The sequence below is a fragment of the Eubalaena glacialis genome, chromosome 4 (assembly GCF_028564815.1).
Source record: "Eubalaena glacialis isolate mEubGla1 chromosome 4, mEubGla1.1.hap2.+ XY, whole genome shotgun sequence".
Taxonomy (NCBI): domain Eukaryota; kingdom Metazoa; phylum Chordata; class Mammalia; order Artiodactyla; family Balaenidae; genus Eubalaena; species Eubalaena glacialis.
Window position 1 is genome coordinate 177,213,783 of NC_083719.1, and position 21,809 is coordinate 177,235,591.

A 21,809-nucleotide genomic window follows, 5' to 3' on the forward strand; every position below is an offset into this window, starting at 1 on the left:
ATACCCACACCCTGGTCGGCAGGGTGGTGGCAGCACACAGAGGCCCCATTCAGGAGCCAGGGCCAGGTTTCCAGGACGGGTGGGGTGGGTCTCCAGCCGGCTGCAAATGAAATGTTTCCCCAGCTCCTTCCCTTGCCTCCAGATGAGCGTTAGCCACAGGAAGCCCTGCTGCCTGCCTGTCCTTGGCGCTAGCCATGCTGTGCTGCTGGGGCACGTGTGAGTGTGTCTGTGGCACCTTGTGCACAGCTGCGGGCTGGCCTGAGTATCCCCATTTGTGATTTAGGGATGCCTGTGTGTGTCTTTGGGTGTCAGTGTGTGATCAGTTGTGACAATGGATGATCCTGTGTGTCTGTGTATATGTGATCTGTATATCTTTGTGTCACCCTGCGTGTGCCACATCTATGGATGATTTTGAGAACATCTGTGTACGTGACTCAAAAGGTCTGTAAAACTTTGTGTAATTGTGTGACTTTGTGTGGCCTTGTGTGTATCTGTGTAACTGGACTCAGCGTATGATTCTGGGAGTCTGTATAACTGGGTTTGTCTTTGTGAGTCAGTGTAAATCTGAGTCTCTATGGGGGAGGTCTATGTGATGGTGAAGGTCTTTGTGTGTGACTGGAGTGTTATTGGTGTCACTCTGTGGGTGGCTCTGGGGAGATCTGTGTGGGATTCTCTCTGCAGCTGTGTGCTTGTGTGTCTGTGTACTAAGTGTGTGCGACAGCATTTCTGGGTGATCCTGTGTCTGTGTGTGATTACGGCATTTTACATGACTGCCCAGAGGAGGAGGAGGGTCTGTATCTTTTTGTGTCTGAGCATGCCTGTGTGTGTCTTTGTGATTCTGTGTGCACATGACTGTAGGAGTCTGGTGTGTGTGTGTGGCATGGACGCAGTTGCCTGGCCAGGTGTGCCTTGACAGTGGGGCTGTAACTCCTCACTCCCCACTACAGGTTCCCAGCCCAGGGAGGGGGCAGCGAGCACAAGGCTAGGACCCCAGCCTGGGCACAGACCATGTCCTCCAGGCTGGGCAGGAGAGGCATAAGGCCCTCTTGGGGAGTGGGGATCCCCAGTCCTGCCAGGAGGGCCTAGAGCACCCCTCCCCGACCCTGGCAGCACCCTCAGCCTGGCTCTTGACTTATCTTGTGTACCAGATGTTCATCCTCCTCTGCGGAGAGGCCTGCCCACCTGCCCCGGAGCCCAGCAATGCCTGGCCCCACCTTTGGTGGCCCAGGACTTGGCTGCTGGAGCCCAGATGTTTTGGTACCACCTCCTACTGCCCCCAGCATCCTGGCTGGGTAATGCCATGGGCCTGGTGCCCACTCCTCCCTCCTCCTCCCCCCGCACACCTGCATTGTAAGAACACACCTGCTGCCAGCCGCAGCCAGGTGGGCAGCCCCGGCAGGGAGGAATGTGGGAGATTCCAGCTGTGGCATCCCAGCTGTACACAGCCCCCCGGCAACACCCTTCTCCCCTGTGATTTCTTGAAGGCCAGGTGTGGTCCTAAGACCTGGGCTCTGGGGGAGGGGGGAGGGGGAGGGGGGGAGGAGGGGCCCGGGTGTCCTCCAGAGCAACCCCTCAGCCTCTCTGTAAAAATCCTCCCAGCTGGCAGCTGTGGAGGGGGGAGCAGAGTGGATGTGGATGTGTGTGCATGGTGTGGGGGGTGTTTGTTGTGGGTATGGGGGTGGTCTGAGCAACGTGGAGAGAATTCTGAGTGCGGATATGTTCATGAATATGGGGGAAATGTTTTGTTTGTGGGAACATGGATGGATGTGCAAGTGTGTAAGGAAGAGAGAGGGTGTGTGTGTGCACACAGGGAGGGTGTTGTGGTGTGAGGGTGTGTGAATGGAAGGATGGATGTTGTGTGTGTGTGGATGGATGTTGTGTCTGTGTGTATGAATGGAATGCGTGTGTGAAGTGGGTATGGGATGCTGGTTCAAGCAGAGCCCAGGCTTGGTGCCAGAGGCGGGACCGGGAGGGTGAGGAGGGAGTGGGCAGACCCCAGCCCTAGGGCCTGGCACGGATGGTGGAACAGGGCTGGGAGGACAGGCTGGCAGGTGGGGAGAGGACTGGGCCAAAGTTGATGGGACTTCTGAGGGGTTACCCCTTCATGGCTGTTTGCAGAGGGGCAAGGAGGGTCCACCTGTCTCTCGAGGTCTCCCCAATCCCCCAATTACACTAAAGATCCCAGACACCCCAAACCCTTCAACCATTCCTCCCCCCTTCCCCAAACCTTTCCTATTGCCCCCCCTCCAGCCCCCCACAGGCCCACACTGCTCCAATGTCCCCTTCACCCAGGCCCCGTAACCCCCCAGATTTATCCTCTGCTCCTTCCCTCAGCCATCCAAGCCCCACCTTGGCACCCCAAACCCCTCCTGGGCATACATATCCCCAGTTCCTTCTCCCAGACATTCCAGCCTCTCTTGGGCCTCCTCAAAGGCCCCCAGACCCATCCCTGTCCCCCCCCAACTTCCTGCTTCCCTCCCCTCCCTATCTTCCCCCCCTTAACCTCACATCCCTTTCCTGAGCCATCCAAGCCACCAGCCCCTTGATCCCCAAATCCCCTTCCTGCCCCTCCCCTCAGTCCCACATATCCTCCAGTGCCCTCCTGCAGCCCCTCCTCCATCCCCCCCATGTAGCCCCGCCCCTTCTCCTCGGCACCCGCCCCCCCGCTCCGGTGCCTCCTCCCGCACGCCCTCCGACTGCAGTGGTGGAGGCTTCGGCCGGGAGGCAGCAGCGGCGGCCCTGAAACTTTAAACGGTGTTAAAAGTTTCTGTTTACGAGAAGCCCTTGAATTTTTAAGGACGTATCGATTCCCTCTGCCACGGCCTTTCATCGGCAGCGGCTGCGATGCAGAGGGGGAAGGCTGGGTCGGATCGGCGGGATCACAGGACAGAGCCCCCCAAGTACGGCAATGACAGACACACATGTACCCAGGCACATCCTCAGGCACACAGAGCCCTCCCTCCCTGACACACATGCGCACACACACACCTAGTCACACACACCAACACAGCCTGATACACAGACCCATATCTCTGAAAAGACACAGAGCCCCGCTCCCTGACACACACAGTCACCTGTGTACACATGCTCTGGTACACACAGATCTCCATCACTGCCCCAGACTCACAGGGACCCAACAGAGAGAAACACATTCCTAGTGACACCCATTAACACTTTCAGCCACACAGACCCTGATTACAGACAGACCCCCTGGGTCACACACACTCTGGGACGCGTAGAGAGACCCACATCCCTGCCACACATACACAAGCTTGTTACGTACACTGACACTTTCTGACAGAAAGAGCCTCACAGCTGATGCACGCACTGTGGTCAGCTCAATACACACACACATATTCACCTAGGCACCCTCGTCACCCCACTTCCTGTCAAAGACCAGACACTGCCAAGGTGACCTCTACACCTAACTCCCACTAGAATGTCAGCACCCCCCATCGCAGGGTCTTTTGTCTTGTTCCCTACTATGTCCCCAGTGCTAGGCACAGAGCCTGGCAGACACTCACCCTCTGACTCACAGACACCCCAGGTACACAGCCAGACCCACATCACTGCTACACCACACTGGCCCATTCAAAGAGACTCCTAGACGGACATACACTGACCTGCACCTCCTTTCCCCCAGAGGACACCCGGACCCACCCAGACTCCCAAGAACACAACTCTGGCCACCCTGCCTCAAAGATGCAATGTGACCAGGAACACATACCCTCAGGCATATTTTCACATGGACATACACACACGCCTGGGCATCGACACCCCTCCAACAGACAATGCATAGCTGAGAACTGCCACAGCTTCTTGGCCCAGGAGGGTGAGAAAGTGCTGGCTGCACCTGGCAGCAGGAGGGAGCTTTGCCTCGGCAGGAGCTGCCTGGGGGCTGCAGGCACCACCTCCCCGCCCACCCTGGGGGTCACTTAAGGGCTCCCCTTGCCCCCATGCCAGGGTCCTCAGCACAAACCTTTCCCCCCATTCCTCTTTGCTCTGGAAATGGGGGACCAGGGGCCTGCATGAGGGGAATGGAGCCTCACCAAGGGGGTGTGAATACATGTACCTGAGACCTCAATGCCCATTTCTGTCCCTGATGGTTGGGCTGTGTGGTCCTTGCTAGATTTGTGTGTGTGTCCATGATCAGGGCCAAGTACAAGTGTGTGTGTGTGTGTGTGTGTGTGTGTGTGTGTTGGGAGTGGGGCGTGGGAGGGGCCAGGGTTTATGTGTGTGATACCTGTGTACATCTGGGCATCAGGTGTGTGGTATGTGTTCCTGTGTGCTGTTGTCTCTGCCAGTGTCACTTTGTATCAGGGTCAGTGCTTTCCCTGTGTTTGGCATGTATGTCCTGGTGTCTGATGGTTTGTGTTTGTGTGACAGTGCATTAGTGCATCTGTTTTGGTGCAGCTTTGTGCGTGTGTTGTATGTGCATTTTGGTGTCTATGTATAGGAGTTGTGTGCCTGGAGTGTGTGAGGATGTGGTTGTGTGATCATGCCAGTGTCAATGTGTCAGCATGAATCTGTATATGTCAGCATGCACTGGTGTGTGTGTCTTGGTGTGTATCAGTGTGTGTCTGTGTGAGGCCCATATTGGAGTGTGTCCACCTGTATCTGGGAGTCTAAACATGGTTTGTTGTTGAAATGCATATGTGTGGGTATCATGTGATGGTGGGCCCTGTGTGCATGTCAGTGTGTGGGTTGTGGGTTGCTTTCCTAGTCTTGGTGGGGGGTGTCGGTGCATGTGTGTGGGTTGTGTGCCTATGCTGTGTGCGCGTAGGTGATTGCGAGTGCTTTGTTGGAATGTGGAACGTGTGGCAATGCGTTCTGTACGTGACATGTATGGAGGGCTCCGAACCTCACTGCGTGTCAGCGTGTGTCTGCTTTGGAACGCGGGCCAGCACGTGTCGGGGTGGCCGTGTTGGCGTGCGCCCCCGCGCGCGCGTGTATGAGTGTGTGTGTGTGTGCATGTGTGCGTGCATATGTGTGTGTGTTGTGTGTGTGTGTGCGCGCCGGCCGTCGCTCCCCCGCCCTGCCCGCCCCTCCCCGCGCCCCTCCTCCCGCCCGCGCCGCCCGCCCGCTCCCTCTCCCCGGAGTGCGCCGCTTCCAAACTTTGTCTAAACTTTCACTTTCACAGCGCGGCGGCGGCGGCGGCGGCGGCGGCGGCGGCGGCGGGCGAGGGTGACCGGCCGAGCGGCGGCGGCATGGAGTAGACGCGCGGCGGCGGCTGCGGCGGCGGACGCGAGAGGCAGCGGCGAGCGCGGCGGCGGCGGCGGCCCCGGAGCCGGCGGGGCCGAGCCTGCGAGCGGCGAGCGCGGAGCGGCGCCGGGCCGAGCGCGGGGCCGCGGGCCGGGCGGGCGCAGCGCGGCGGAGGCCGGAGGAACCGAGCCAGAGCCGGAGCCCGAGCGCGGCCGCCGCCTGCCGGGCCTCCCCTCGCCGCGGCCGGCCGCCGCGCTCCCGCCCGGGAGCCCAGCTATGTACTCCCCGTACTGCCTCACCCAGGTACCGGCCGCCGCCCCCGCGCGACCCGGGAGGGGAGCGGGCGCAGGAGGCCGGCCGGCGGCGCGGGCGGGAGGGCGGAGGGGGCGCGCGGCGGCTGGGGGGAGTGAGTCCGCGGGCGGCCGAGGGGTGCAAGCCGTGCGGTGGGGAGTCCGGCCACGCGTGCGGGCGCCCTCGTGCGCGTGCGACCCTGGCCAGGAGGCAGACTCCTGTTGGGGGTTCCGGGGGCTGCCGGCTGCGTGCGTGGCGCTGCCCCTGTAGCGCGGAGCGGGAGTGCGTGTTTGTGTGTGTGTGTGTGTGTGTGTGTGTGCGCGCGCGCGCGCACTCGACTGGGGTGCAGTGGGCAGCGGGACTCCCGCCGACCTGTGGGCGACTGTGGCGTGCACCCGGACAGCGTGGCCGCTGGCAGTGTTTGCGGGATGACAGAGTGGCAGGGGGTGGTCCCGAGGGCGCAGTGCGGGGACTGGGTCTGGCGGCGCTCCCTGGGGCGGGCGCAGCGGTTCCCGAGGGTGGCAGCGGCCGGCGTGCGTGGTGGTGGCCCCTGCGTGCCGCCGGGGTGCCCCGGGCGGGCCGAGCAGCCCGGGCGTCTCCCCAAAGTCTTTGTTCAGGCCTCACATGGGAGCGGGGCTAAGAAAATGGCGGGGCTCCCAAATTTCTGTGGGGCAGGGGAGGGGAGGGAGGGGCGGGCGGGCTGCCAGCCCTGGCCGCGCCTCTTCGCCGACCCTGGACGCCGCAGCCGCGGCGCCCCCCCCGCCAAAAAAAAAAAAAACTTTCCTTGGCGCAAACTTTCCGGCCCCAGCGACCCCGGCTGCCGCGCGGTGGACCAGGCGGGTTTGGGGAATCCCGTCCCGCTGCCCGGAGGCGGGAGGGGCTGGCGGGAGCCGCGGACACTGCCGACAGTGCTGGGGCCACGCCGCCGGGTCAGCCGCGGGCGCTGTGCCGACCTTGGCGCGCTGCGAAAGCGCGTCCCGCCTCCAGCGAAGTTCCCTGCACCGCGCTCGGCAGGCGGCAAAGGCCCGGGGGATGCCTGCCCTGCCACCCCACCCTCTCCGGTGGTGGCTCCTGGCTCTGAGAGGGCACAGAAGCTGCCCAGAGCCCCACAGCAGCCCTGGTAGCGCTGTCTGCTGGGCCACGCTATAGCTGGCATCCCAGACTCCGCAGAGGCGACACCTGGGGGCTTCCTAGCCCTGCCTGCCAGCAGGGCCTGCGTTTGTGGGGGGAGTCTCTAGGCCAGGCCTGGGTCCTAATTGTCCCCTCTGCCAGTCTGAGCCTTGCCAGCTGTGTGCCAAGTGTGCCCAGGCTGGGAGTGGGAGTCCATGTGAATATGGCTGCTATGTGTGTGTGGTATTGGTGACGGGCTAGAGGGTATGTCAGGGGTGTGTGTCAGCCCCCCCACGTAACAAACAGAATGCCCACACCACAGTCTTGTATCCACAGATGCAAGTGTGTGTGTGAGTCAATCTCGGGGGTCTGCTTGTGGCCTTGTGGATCAGCCGTGGGCAGCCCTGTGTGTATGGACATGTGTGTGGCCCAGGGTGAGGGTCTTCCTGTATAGGATGTATGTATTGGTGAGGTGCACATGCACACGTATGTATCACGGTGTGCATGCAGGTGTGAGCAGGCACTCTGGCCACTATGGCAGTGTGGGGGACCCCCATATCTGTGCCTCTGACTGGCCGGCCACCCCATCTTGGGCCCCCGCACGATGACCCTACCCACCTAGCTGGGTCTGAGCTGTGGCTGCCTTTGGTGCCACATTTGCTTGGCCGGTGTGGCTGGTATTCGGGGCCTAGTGGGACCAAGACCTCATGCTTGAGCGGCCCCTGGCCCACCAGCCGCCAGCTCGGCTCCCTGGCCTACCCTCCTCCTCGGCCTGGGTGAGAACTTGGCTCTTCAGATGTCACAGACCCTGGGAAAGAAAATGCTAGCTGATCTACTGGTGACAAGGCTAGGGAGAGGCTGGGGCAGCCCCCAGACTCAGGGTGATGGCCAGGGCTTGGCTCTCTGACACCTTTGAAGGGAGCAAGGGCTCAGCTCTGTGTCACAGGCCTGAGTATGCCAGGGCGTGGGGGGAGAGAAGGGGGCACGGTCTCGCTAGATTGAGCCCCTCAGCTCTGGGTAGGCGGCTGCTGTTGGCTGGTCAGCAGGGTCCAGCCTGCCCCTCCTGACGGCCACATTTCTGGGAGCTAGTCTGTTTTTATAAATCTTTCTGCTTCCATAGTTTGCTCTGCCAGTTTCTGTCTTTTCCTGTATCTCTGTCTCTCTCTGCCCCTTTTCCATCCGTCTCTCTGTCCTATATCTTTGACTGTCCCTGTCTTTCCCTGTCTCTGATTCTGGTTCTGGCCCCATCTCTGCTCCCCCCCTCCCCCTGAGTCTCGGACTCTGTCTCTTCTCTGGCCTCTGTGTGTGTGTGTGTGTGTGTGTGTGTGTGTGGTGTGTGTGTGTCTCTCTCTCTCTTTCTCTCTCCTTTTTTTCAAACCAGAATTGGCTTCGATTTTAAAGTCAATAAATGATTGAGCAGGAACGAGCTTGGAGCAGCGGGGCCCTGGTGGGGAAAGGCACTGTGGGCGAGGGGGAAGGGCGGGTGTGGGGGGAAATCTCCTTCTGGAAAAAGCATCGAAATCCAGGGCGGCTGGGCGGGGTGCTTGCTGGAGCTGCTTGAGCCCACTGCAGCCATGGGCCTGAGTCCTCGGTGGAGGGGAAAGGGGTGGATGGATGGCCCCGCACCCCTAACAAACAGAGGCACACAGGATGTGGACACACACATACACCACCGCTGCCGCCAAGATGAGGACATGAACGACATGTTTATGCTGATGTCCAGACACAGCAAGTTCGGCCATGGACAGACGAACTTAGGGACACAGGAAACGGTGGACCTGTGTTCTCTCCCCACCAGCACACACACACGAACCCCTTGAGATGGGATATGTATATCGACATAAACGCACGGAGACACAGCGATACCGTCCAGACACATTCGAATACAGGCTGACTCAAGTGTGTGTTCACCCCCACACTTACACAGACCCAAGGGCACATACCTTTACACAAGACACAAGGCTGTTGGCTTACCTGGGTGTGTATACAGACACGCATGTTCGCCGACATTCCCTGCCACACGGCCCCACGGGAGCAGCGGAATGTTCACGTACCCTTGTTTCCACGCAGCCACATACACACTCCTTCAGGGGAGGGGGATGGACTGGGGCCTCCCTGATGCCCCCCCAGCTCTCTCCCTGGGTCTCTGTGGCCACCCCTCTGTCCCTGTGAAGCTGTTTCTCCCTGTCCCGGCACCAGCATGGGGCCTCCTTTATATGGCGCATTTTCTCTGTGCTCTGGCCCTGCCTGCTTCATGTCCACTGCTGGGTGGGAGGTGTGTGTGGCCACAAGCTGGGACAGAGTAGGCCATGCCTGGGGTTAGGTTGAGCTTGGACAGACTGAGCTCAGAGCCGAGGGCTCTGCTGAGTTAACACGGGGGCAAGAGGCTCCCCTCTCTCTGGGGGCTGGAGCCAGGGGTCCTGGCCCAGCCAAGAATGTCTTGTGTGGCCTCAAGGGCTCCCAGGTGGAGCTGTGGGAGCAGAGGTTGAGCGTTAGACTTTGCAAATAAGACAGCACAGAGTTTGAGCTCCAGCTCTGCATCTTAAATTCTGTGACCTGAAACACAGGATTTTCTTGGTCTGTAACATGGGCAATAAAAAAAAATAAATAAAAATTAAAAAAACAAAATGGACAATAATAGTACCTACCTCTCATGCTGTGATTAGGCTCAGTGTCATGCCTGGCACATAGCATGTGCTCAAGAAAAGGAATGCCGTGTCATTTTGGTTATCATCATTAGGCCAGCCCCGGGCCCTCCCAGCTGAGGGTAGGCTGCTTCAGAGGGATGGAAGCCAGGGTCAAGCACCTCCCAACCATAGAAATCCAAATGGACTTTCTGGAGGAGGAAGCAAGAGAAGAGTTTGGAAGGAAAGAGGCTAGCTCATGGCCCAGCTGTTTTCCCTTAGGTGGGGTCCTGTAGGCCACGTAGGGGACGGCAGGGGTTCAAGGCAGGGAGAGGTGATGGTGGGGGTAGGGGAGGGGGCAGGGAGAATGCCAAGGCCTGGGCTGCCCCGTGGGGGCCACATGCCATTCTTGGGGGCTTTGGCTGCCCTGGCCCTTTTCCTGACCTCGACCAGGCCCGCTTTGGGGCTGGGCTCTGAGGACTTGTGCCAGAATGTGCAGGAGTGTCTGTGCACATGAGTGCCCAAATGTGAGTGGGGCAAAGAGCCTAGAGATCTGAGTGGGTCCCAGTGGTGACCTTAGGGATGTCTGCATGGCTCCAGAATCATTTCTGCATCTGCATCAGGGCATTGTCACCTGGGACCACCATGGGGACAGGATGCATGTGTGGGACCCTATGTGGGCACTTGGCAGGGTCAAGTGGGCGTTTCAGGTATGTGCAGGGGGTGGGCATGCAGCTGTGGCTGACAGTGAAATCCCCCCGGCACTGACCACCTGCTTCCACTTCCAACCTGCTGGGAGCCTGGCCTTTTTGGTCTGCTTGGTTCCTGTCCTCTGCTCTTGAAGTGCAAGTGTGGGGGTCTCACACTTTCCTCCAGCTGGACCGACAGAGGATGAGGAGGCGCGGACAACCGTGCTTCCCTCCAACACAGTGCTGAGGATGGGGCTCCTGTCCCTCCTAGCTGAGGTGGGGGAAAGGAGGGGGTGTCTGCACTTTGCTACCCCCAAAACCCTGGATGTGGAGGCGAAGGGGCCAGGGGAGACATCCCTGAGGAGCTCCCCGGGTTCTCCCCGATTCGCATGTGTGTTCATCGGCATGGTGAGCCTTAGAGCCACCATTTTCCCGAGGACGGCAGTGTGGCTCTGCGTGTGTGTGGGTCCCTTTCCAAATGTCCCTGTGTCTCCAGAGGGTATGTCCCTGGATGTCTGTGTATTCGGGTGACGGGTTGGTGGTGTGTGTCACCATGTGTATCGGGATACCTGATGTGGTCTTTGTGTCACGGTGCCGCTGTGGTATGTCACTAAACAAATCATCGAATCCTCTGGGTGTCTGATCGTCATGACAAGCGGTGTATCCGTGTGCCTTACCGTGCATGGCGGCCTGTTTGTGTTGACATACCTGTGTCAATGCGTGCGCCTACAGGTATCGTCCCCATGGCATTGTGCGTCCTGGGCTTGTCCCTGTGACCATCAATGTGTGTTTCACCACATGGGCCCCTCTCCCTGGCCTCCCTTGGCCTCTTGGCACCTTGGGAAGTGCCCACCATGGCGGCCAAGCTAGTGTCTGGGAGCAGGCTGGCTTCTTCGAGGCTTCCCATGAGGTCGGGCGGCCATGGTGGCCCTGCTGTGGGCCCCACCCGTGCCCCTGGCCCGGCATGGACAGAAGCCTGTTGTGTGGCGAGGTGCGGGTGTGTGTTTGGGCCGCCCACAGGCCTCCCTCTGTCTGCCCGGCGCACATTGATCTTGGCTTCTGCCTGTGTCCATCCTGGCCTGGCCAGCTGGGGTGTCCGGCTGTCTCTGTGGGCCAGAGCCCACCGCCCCCTACCGTCCCCAGCAGCCAAGCCTGCTCCAGGTCCCACACCTCCGTGCTGCCCGCTGTCCCTCCGAGGCTCTGAGAGCACGGATTTGGAAACTGAGGCCCCCTCCCTGTTTTCCCCCGCCCCCCTCTCTTTCCTCCCTCTCTCTTCCCCTCCTCCCGCTCCCTCTCTCCCTCTCTCTCTCTCCTCCTGCCAAACGCATCTTGGCTCTGTCTGAATATCTCTCCTCCTCGATTTTTGGCTCCAGCTCTGGGCGCGTTCACTAAAAGAAGGGCTAGCTCCCCCCTTCCCCGCCCCCCTTCCTTGCTGCCTCCCCCCCCTCTGGAGGAGCCCCTCTGAGGGCGGGAGTGGCCGCGTGCAGGGGCCTGGGCCCCCAAGCGGGCTTGGCCAAGGGGGCACAGGCCTGGTGGGCGAGGGGGCTGGGTGGACTGGGCCTGGCAGCCCGAGAGAGCAGTGGCCGGGGTGACCATGCTGCCTGGCTGGGCGGGCGGCCGGGTGGGGAGGGGTCGGGGGCACGGAGCTGGGGTGTCTGGCTTCTGGTGGGGCTGGCAGGCCTCTGTGAGGCGCAGCTGTGCCCAGAACGCCGAGCTGCGTTTGCCATCACTACCGATGTGGCTGCGCCAGCGGGGAGGGGGAGGCGGGTGGCGGGCACTGCGGCGCTCCATAGCCAATCGGAAGCCGGGGTTGCACTGGGGAGCTCTCCCCCCACTGGGCCCCACCCTGAGGGAAGCTGGGGTTGGTGGCCAGCAGTGGGTAGGGGGCAGTGCCACCACCGCCGCCGAGGACCCTGCCCCCTTGGTTGAAAGCTCGGGGCCAGCCTTCCTGGCACAGATCGGGCAAGGGCGGGGCGGGGGGGTCTGTCCCCACCTGAATCCGCAGGAGCCAAGCTGGAGTAAGGGGCAGCTCAGAGGCGCACCTCACCCCCTTGGCCCCAGGAAGCGGCTTTCAGTCCGGGGCAGCCAGAAGCTGGGGGTGGGGGGCGAATCATCCAGGAGGGTCCGTCCAAATATCGGCTTCAGTAGAATCATCTCGGGGGTTTATTCCGGGTCCATCTCACACAAAGTCGCACACTCTCATTGGCACACACAGGCACAAAGAATCACGCTGTCACACAGGCACGGCACACCCTGGCACAGCACACAGACAGGAGCACACAGACACAGGCGTTCCCACACACAGGCTCGCCTTCGCACCCAGACACCTAGGGATGCCCGCCACACTGAACACAGCGGCTCGTGCTCCACACGCAGGGACACACATGTGGGTGCAGACCCTGGGGCACACATGGTCACACGGTAACACACCATGAGACACACGGTGCAGACACAGGCACTGCCACCGCCCAACACACAGGAGCTCACGGCCCCACAGACACGTGGTGAGAAGCACACGGCACACGCACACAGTGACACTGTCAGACACATGGTGATACACACACACCTGGCGATGTCTGGAAGCATTTGGTTGTCACACTTGGAGGGGGGTTTGCCACTGGCACCTAGTGGGTGGAAGCCAGGGATGCTGCCCAATACCCCACAGTGCACAGGACGGCCCCAACCACACATAATCATCCAGCTCCCAATGTCAACAGTTACACACACGGGCCCAGCTAACCTCTGACACCCACTGCGCACACACGCACACGGACAAGAGTCCGGCTGACACAGTAGCTCACAGTGTCTTGCTTACTAGGACCCAGGTTTTGTCACAAATGCAGGACCCCCCACCTCTCACACACACACACACAAGCCCAGGTGCAAATGGTGTGGCATGTACACAATCCCATGTTGCTCCAGCACACAGGGACGAGGGTCACACCCACACACCCATTCACACCTGGGCCACACCAGGCCCTGCTTGGAAATGGCACCTGAGAGGCGAGACCTGCCCTCCTTTTACCTCCCCTCTACTTGCTGGCCCTGCTGGCTGTCTTTGAGCAGCAGATCCAACCACCCCAGCCTCTCCTGAGGGAACTGGGAGCTCTGAGTCCCTGTGCTGGTTTGTAGAGGCCTGGGGGATACTCCTGGGAGGCCACATGCCCACCCATGCCCAGGACACCCTGGCCTTCTGGGCCCAGCGGCTAGGGGCCCCCGTCTCACAGTCTTGCTTCTGGCAGCCATCGAGACAGTCCAGGATGGAGGTGAGGCTGACCTCTGAGACTCTTGTCCTCCGTGTGGCTGTCTCATTAATCTTCTGGCCGTTGACTCCTCATTTCTGACTCTGGAGAAATATGACTGGTGGAATCATACAGGAAGAAAGCGTTTTGTAGGATAATAAGTGAATGAGTGTTTGTCCTAAAAATCATAGCAATGGCCAAAGTGTGCTGTGTGCTTGCTGTGTCTCAACCTGTGCTAAGTGCCTTCCTAGCTTGTCTCCCTGAATCCTTCCACATGAGGCGGGTGTGGCAAGGGTTAGCTGTGCCCATGTGTGTGTCTGACAGTATATTAGGGCAGGGTTTCTCCACTTTGGCACTGTTGGCATTTGGGACATTATTAGGAGAATGGGGCCTCTGAGCCAACTTCCTGGGTTTGAATCCTGGCTCTGCTACTCACTAGCTGTGTGACATTGGGCAAGTCGCTCAACTTCTCTGGGCCTCAGTTTCCTCTCACAGGGTTGTGGTAAGGATCAGAGAGGAGTTGGCTTATCCAGAGTCCTTTAAAACAGTGCTTGATGTGAAGTAAGTGCTTGATTTTATAGATGAAAAACTGAGACTCAGAGAAGAAGCACCCTGGGACAAGGCCAAGGGCTAGAAAGTGGTGGAGCCTGAGCCTCTTCTCTGATCGCCACCATCCTAAATCCTACTGATGGGACAAAAATGCAGCTTATTCTCTGGCCTTTACCAAATTTCGGAGTGGGCCTCTAGGCCTCCATACCCCCATTTGAAGTATGTCCCAGCTGTTGGCCCTTGAACCGTCCTTACTGCTCTGACCTTCAGATCTTTTTCTGTCCAGGGCTCAGAATGAGAGTGGATGGTTATCTCATCCCCTCTGCACACCCACTGGCCAGGCTTGCCCTCACCTTCCTGGCAGGGCCCAACACCCTCTCCCACACATTGCTGGGCACCTAGCCGAAGCCCTCGTGCTGGGGGTGCAGCCAGGGGCCTGTGCATTCCTTCCACAAATATTTGTTAAGCACTTCCTGGGTGCCAGGCCCTGTTCTAGGCCCTGGGGGCTCGGCAAGGAGCAAAATCAGTGGAGGTGCCAGCCCCGGTGGGAGGATAGACCGTGAACCCGATAAACAAGGGAGGGTCCAGCACTTGAGACAGCGATAGGTATTATGGGGAAAAGAGAACAGTAGGGTCCTCCCTCGGAAGTGCTGGGCAGCTGTGGTTTCAGCAGAGGTGGTCTGGGAGGCCTCGTGGCTCGGTGTTGACTTTCAACTCTGTTGCTCTGCCACAGCTCAAGTGCGGCCTCCCGGGCCCTTTGCCCTCTCCAAGGGGGCGGTGCAGAGGTCAGGGGTACGTGACTTAGCATGGTTGCCCCCACCGTCTGCCCGGAACGCACAGCCTGTTGTTGCTGCAGTCTGAGGTCATCCATTATCCGTACTTGTGCATACACCGTATGCTGCCCGCCTAAGACCTGGGGACAAGATGGCCGGCGCCTCTTCTCTACAGAAACTGGGCGTCAATGGGCACCGGGCACTCTCAACTGTGCCGCTCTGAGCTGGGGGGTGGGGCTGGGGCAGCTGGTGGCCCGGAGTGGCACTTCCACCTGGGCCCCTCAATTTAGCTCCCTTGGGGCGGGTCCAGTTTATTTTTACCCCAGCCTGTCACCCTGGCAGTGCCAGGCCGTGCCATCTTTGTAGGGTCTTGGGGACCTGCCCAGGGCTTGAGGGGACCTGGCTTTGTCTGCTGGACCCCCGATTCCCAACTAGGTCCCCATCTCCCTCCACCCCCAGAGCTCCAGGTGTGAGGGCTCTGGGCTGGGGCTAGTGGGGTAGGCACTGCTGGCTGGCAACCATCGTGCCCAGCCTGGTGGCATTTGGTTTGGCACCCTGCCTGCCCCCCACCCCCACCCCATGCCTGGGCAGAGCCGAGCGGCTGCTGCTGCCAGTCTCCATCTTGAAGCTTGGGGTGGGGGTGGGGGAACGCTGGGCACCTCCCGGCCCCCTGCCCGCCCCGTGCCACCTGGGGCTTGTCCCCCATGCCTACTCCTTGGAAGGGCCCGGGCTGCTTTTCCCGCTGCCCCTTTGCATCCTGGAGCTCGGCGAGGATGCCCGCCTGGCTTCCATCTTCCCTGCTCGCTTCCTCCCTCTCTCGCCTGCTTGCCTGTAATGGCTCACCATTTTTGGCATCTCCTCCCCCTCCCCCTCCCATAGGCGCCAACCTCACTTCCAGACCCGCCATTGCTGGCTCTCTGGCCTCTGCTGCCTGGGGCTGGGACCCTGGAAGAGAGAGTTTGGGGGGCCGAGCATATGGGCATGAGGGGGGCTTTCTGGGTGCTTGTGTGAGTGTGTGTCTGGAGGGGGAAACATGCTTCGAGCCAGCTCGTGCAACCAGCCTCGAGGTTGGCAGAGCTGGGCTGCAGAAAGGGGGTGGCGGAGAAGTGCAGACTCTCCCATTTCTGACCGGCCCCGGGGCCTCATGTCAGCCTCTGGGCCACTGGGAGACCAGGTGGGCATTTCTGTCCAAGCCGGGGGTCTGGACTGGGAAAAGCAAGGCTTCATTTGTAGGGTGCTCCAACCCTTCCTCCCCCAAGTCACCCCCATCCCCAGGACTTCAAGTTTTCTGTTTCCCCCGCCCAGAGCCAGGGGTGGGGGAATCAAGCCCCACGTTGGGCACTCGTGCCCCCAGAGGGACAAGGGACTTCGGAGGAACCGGTTTACTGCCCCCCCCACCCCAGCTCGCTGCCCGCCTCTCTCGGCACTAAACAAAGTTTGCTAAGTAACTTCAAATGTTATTTGAGGACGGCCTGGCCTCAGCCCAAGGCGGCCCTGTGGAAACTTGTTTTTCGCTGCCGAGGCTGCAAGTATCAAAGACACACTTTCGGGGGGGGGGGTGGTGGGTGGGGTGGGGGGGTGCTTCGACGCTTCTCCCCTCTGTCTGGCAGGGGCTGGCCCTGAATGGACACATAGACACACAGAGGCCCGCACCGGCAGAGGGACACACACATCACGCTGTAGCTTGCGACACCAGACACATGACAGGCAAGGACCATAGCGCTCACTGATAACACACACAACACACACATACTGACACACCCAGGGGGGAGGGAAGGGTTTGGAGTGTGCTGCCCCCAGCCCACAGGCCCTGGGGTTTTTCCAGCTGGTGAGATTTTTCCACACTGGGAAAGTGCATGGCCACGAAGCCTGGAGTCCTGCTTTCTCAGGTCTCGTGGGCGTGAGTGGGTGCTCAGATGGGTCCCCTCCCCTTTCTCAGCCTCAGTTTCTCCAACTGTAGAAGGAGGCACTGGGCCCAGAGGGTGTAAGAAGCAGAATCCCACACTGATGAGAAGAGTGCCTGGGTTGGAATCGTTGAAGGGAGGAGTGAGTCCCTAATAGCGGGGTCTGGGCATGAGGCCTGGGGTACAAGCAGTGCTCATAGGTGTCAGCTGGCATTTCTGCAAACCTGATGGGTGTCCACCCTGACTGGAGACCCCGACCTCAAGAAACTCTAGGTTTGCCAGTTCCCAGGGAAGTCTCTGTTTTTCTCACCACTCCCTCCATTTCTCTCCTGGCTTTTCTTGATCTTTCCCTAAATCCCTCCTTCTCTGGGTCTCCAGCAGCCCTGCCCAGGCCTGGAGCTCAGGGAAATCGTGGGAAACAGGCTTGGGGTGTGTGTCCCTCACCGAAGCCAGACAGGCCTGGGGTCCTCCATGCCCTGAGGTCCCTGATGACCCTCCTGGAGTTCCCCAAACTCAGGCAAGAAGCTGGGGGGTGGGCATCTGAGCTGACACAATGTGGGAGGGGGAAGATCCATCATAGGGTCCCTCTGAACCATCCCCTCCTGAGGTTTGTAAGCAGACGGGATCCTGCTGGACAATAGAAAGGCCAAGGCTGGACAGGACACTGGACTGACCCGCCCCCAGGCCCCGAGAGCCTCCCCATCTCACTGTCAGCCAGACCCTCACTGAGATAGGTTTATGGGGGTCCCCTGGTCCCAGCCCCACACACCGCTTCATCTCCACTCACAGTCGGTACCCGCAACACCCCGCCACCCGCAGTCTGTCGCGCAGTGACAGCCTGTCACAGGCACCGCCGCACACCGGCACAATCTGTCGTCCACGCACAGTCTCACACACAACCTGTCACACACACGCACACACACACAGCGGCACAGTCACACACACAGCCAGCCTCACGCGATCACACCAAGCGTCACAGCTTGTCACAGCCATAGACTCCTCACAATAAAAATAACAGCTACCAACTCCAGAGCAATTATGCCTGGGCAGTGGGTGGGCGGGTGCACGTGACCTCCTGTAACCCTCTCAGCATAAGGCAGGTATGAGTAACCTGCTTTACAGATGAGGAAACAGGCCAGAAGGTCAAGTGCCAAGGTCATGAGGCTAGAAGTGGGGTGGCAGGAATTACTCAGCCAGGCCCCCAGGGGCAAGCAAGATTTAAACAGATCTCACTGCTTTTCAACCCACTCCTATCCAACTGAGACTCCCCCTTCTGGCCCCCCCATGGGAGTTCCCTTCCCATTCCCCAGATGGGAAAAACTGAGGTTCTAAGCAGCCCAGCCAAGAAACAGGGGAAGGGGCCTCCTGCCCCTTGCGTAAGAGGGCTCAAACTGTCTGCCTTCACCTGAGGAAATGTGAGCCATGCCCTCCAGCCCAAATGTTACTTTGCTCCTTGTGGACCACGGTGGCTGCAGCCTGCGGTTCTGCTGGATTCCATGTGTAGGAGCCTTTGGCTGGGGCCAGGGTTCTGGAAGGCAGAGAAGTTCTGGGTCTTCAAAATCTCTGTCTCCATCCACAGTTGGGGGTGGGAGTGGCAAGCCCTAGGCTGCCAGGCAAGTCCCTCGGCCCAAACCATGCCCGGGAGACTCGGGCTGCCCTGTACCCCTACTCCCCAGGGCCCTCCGCATTCCAGGGCGCTTCCTCCTCCTCTGCAGCTCGCTTTCCCCTTCTTTGTTCCACCACCCCCACCCCACCCCCGCCCGGCTCCCCGGGGCTTCCCCCATTAGCGCTGCCACGGCCAAAACCAACACCGCTCCAACGACATCCCGCTGAGACCCGCCGGGCGGCGGCGGGCCCTGCCCCCTGGCCCGCTCAGGGGCCAAATCCTGGCTCGGCGTGGCGGCGACGGCGGCCCGGGCGCACGTGGCTACCCTTAGGGCAAGCACATGCGCACACCCCGGCGCATCGGCCCCGACGGGGCACCCGGGCGGGCGCACTCCCAGGTCCAACGCCCCAGTGGACACTCGGCCGCGCGCACTGCACGTAAGCACGCTCCTGCACAGGGGCTCAGACCCTGGTCGCCAGCGTGCCCTAGCCAGGCGCCCCCGACCGGGATCCCAGGCACCGCCAGCTTATACGCATACACGGGCCTCACGCCCCAATGGGACTGCTGGGAGCACCCCCCCCCATAAATAATACCCTTTCCCAACCTCAGATGGGGTCCCGGCGCGCGCGCGCGCTCACACACACACACACACACACACACCCCACACACGTGCGCTCTTGCTTGCATCCTCACCGGGGTTCTGAGCGCTGGTACTGCCCTGCGTCCCCACGGGGGTCCCGGGCTTAGGTGAGCCTGCAGGAACTGCCGGTGCCCACGCATGTGGCTCCAGGCCCACGCGGGCACACACCTCCCCAGTCTGCACACGCGTGTATTTCACGTGAGCTGCACACCTGCCAGGCCGCCCAGGGCACCTGGCTGCAAAACCGCATTCAGGTTTTGGGAGGAGGGGACTGAGAATCGGAGGCCTAATTCCCACCGCCCCCATCTCTCTTAGAACACCCGCCTCCCCAAATGTCCCTGGGGCGCAGGTAAGACGCCCCAGAACTGTTGCCCAGTGGCGCCCCTGCATGTGCTATATTTATATTGGAAATGTGTACCTTTATATATATTTCTTATATGTAAGAACCTCCCCCCATTCCCGCTCCACGTTTATACTTGGGTTTTACCATCCCTATTCAGCTTCTTCCCAAACCTGCAAAAACCCCCATTTCTCCAAGCAGGGACGTGGGGCGAGGCGGGAGCAGCCTCCCCCCTTCCCACTGTGGACGCCCCTCGTTCTTAAAGGCTAGGGACCCCCCTTCCCACGAAAGGCCGAGCTACATCACCGAATCCCCAAGCCCTCCCCGAAACACAATCGCGGGGGTGGGTGCTGGCGGCGAGACATTGCTTTTTGGTGTGTTTGCTGTTGCTGCTTAAATTAATCCTGAGTGACGGCCTGCAATTCCTCTCCACAAAGAGGCCATTTAATGCCCCCCCCCCTTCTCGGGCGAAACTTCCATTTGCCCCCCCTGAGTCCAGCTTGGCAGCTCAGGCCGCGCGCTACCAGCCCTCCTGGTCTTTCCCTCAGGTGCGCCCGGGGCTTGGAGGCGGGTTCCCTGTGAGCACCGTGGACCTCAGGAGCGAGTGTGGGTGGGTTTTGGAGGGATGGGAGATGTCTTAAAATAGAAGCGCCTCGCTGAACGGAGGTGGGGGGAGGGCGTCCCAAGACTCCCTAGACGGCTCCACTGCCCAACCAAAGCCCTCCGGATGCCCCCGCCCGGCCGAAGAAAGATCAACTTCCGTGCCTTCTCCAGAGCGCCCCGAGGGGAGGATCCAGACCGTCCCCCACGTCGCCCTGAAGCCCCCCAGTCCGCGTGTGTTTGTGGAAATTCCGGCAGAGCCGTGCAGCCGGTGCCCGGTGCCCGTGTGCTAGCCCCAGCGTATGCTCCTCGCCAGGCTCCCGCCGCCTGCGACTCGTTTCATTGTCACCTCCCGGGTATTCTTTTCGTGCGTGACATTTCCCCGACCCGCTGCAATTGGCTCACGCTTGGCTTGGGGGGCAACATAGGTGGGTGGGGGTCGTGGGGAGGCCTCCCCTGGGCTCAGGCAAGGGGAGAGCTGGGTGTTTTCCACGCGCGGAACTTGGGTGCTGACTGTCGTTGTCACTTGCAACGCGCACCACCGGGTAGAAGGGGACAGCATAGCCCTCCAAGGTGCGGACGGCCGGGACCCGAGGGCATTTGAGGGCCAGGGCTCAAAGTCGGGCGTGCGCGTGCGCCGAGGCGAAAAGGCGGGAAGTGGTGCGTTGAAGCCCCGGATGTGGAAAGCGCCTGTGGCATAAGGTTGTGTCGCTCGGCAGGCGGAACGGCTCCAGGCGTTGAATGAGGACTGAGGACCACTGCCCCCGCGGGCAGGTGAGGGGAAACCGGGAACGGGTGTGAAGGAGCAGCGGCGACAGGCGAGGCCTTGGGCCGTTTGCGTCGCAGCCAGAAGCACCAGAATGATGCCAACTAGACCCCGAGGGGGTCTGTGGCGGCCTTTCGGACCCCGCACTGCGCAGGCGCGGCTCCCTCTAGCCCCGGCGCGGCGCGGCCCAACCCCTCCCCGCGACCCCGCAAAAAGTAACCCGGTGCGGGCGTCGAGGGCCGGCCTGGTTCGCATTCTGGGACGTTCGCCATTTGCAGCACCAGAGGCCTGCGCCAGAAAGGGCTCAAATGGCGGCGTTTTGGCCTCGAGGCGGGTTCGGTCCCTTCACCAGGCGTGCGGCGTGGGGTTCCGGGCCGCCGTTTCCTCAGTGTCCCTCCTCCTGTGCCATCTTGATACCCGACAGGGGATAACGAGAGGGCTTTGGGAAGAATGCGATGTTAATGATTCCTGTTTTTTGGCTGCTCGAGGGACTTTTTGAGCTTTACTGTCCCCAGAATCTTGAGGGCAACTTTGGGGCGTCCTTACGGAGAGAATCCCTCGTGCGCGTCTCGGCCTCCAGACCCCTAGCCTCGGAAGAGCCTCCCCATTTCTCCCCAAGTCGCCTCTTTTTTTGTGTGTGAATAAGGGCGGGGAAATTTACCAGGGGAGCATTTTGTTTGTTTCAAGGGTTGGCTGGGTTTGGGGGCGTTTGGCCTCCAGCGAGCACAGGGAAGAAATGTGACTAAGTGTTAGAAAATGCGCTTTCCCTTTCCCTCTTTTCCGCCCTCAGGCCGCGGGAGTTGCGCAGCTTCTAAGAACCTTTATAAAAAATTTCCCCCTCACATATCCCCTGATCGACACCGCCTTCCCTCGGCGCTGACTTCTTGAATTTGGGGCGCTAAGGCCTCTCCACCCATTGCTACCAGCCATTTTGCAGCACTTCTTCTGGGCAGGCCGGGGGAGAGGATGGAAAAGAGGAAAAAGAACGTGTGCGCCGAGTGGGTCCGACTTAACCTGTTGGCGAGGGAGGCTAGTGTCTGGAAGGCGTCCCCCCCCCCAAGTCTACCCCCGGAGCTCGAGCAGCCCCCGGGCGTTCAGAGAAAGCACTCAGGGGCCTTCCGATCTGCCCCTCGGAAGCCAGTCATAAACCCGACTTCTCATCACCCGAAACACTTAAGGGCGCTTTGATGGTGTTAGGTCCTTTTCCTTTTCCACGTGCGGATGACTCAGCCCGCTCCAGCTACGACTGGGGAGGTGACCCGGGGCAGCGGTTGACACGGCGCTCGGCACCCTCGATGGGATGGGAGGCGCCCCATGCCAGTCGCATCCACTCCCCTCAGGCTCCCAGACCACACTTAGCTCCCCTTTCCCCCCTTTATTTTTCGGGTCATCTTTTCACTCTTCTTTAAAAAAATTATTTTAAAAATTGTAAGGAGTTTTTGTACTTTTTTTTTTTTTTTTCTTAACGTGAGA

At 60.3% G+C, this 21,809-nt stretch overlaps 1 protein-coding gene across 3 annotated transcripts in view; it reads left to right on the forward strand.

Moving 5' to 3' along the window:
- Positions 1 to 5,392: 5,392 nt before the first annotated feature.
- NFIX (nuclear factor I X) overlaps positions 5,393 to 21,809 on the forward strand; it is a 95,718-nt gene continuing 79,301 nt past the window's right edge. For all 3 annotated transcript variants that reach the window (XM_061190352.1, XM_061190354.1, XM_061190353.1), the window contains exon 1: positions 5,393 to 5,505. In XM_061190352.1, coding sequence (XP_061046335.1) covers positions 5,479 to 5,505 — 27 coding nt within the window. In that variant the 5' untranslated portion in view covers positions 5,393 to 5,478. The remainder of the gene's footprint in view (positions 5,506 to 21,809) is intronic.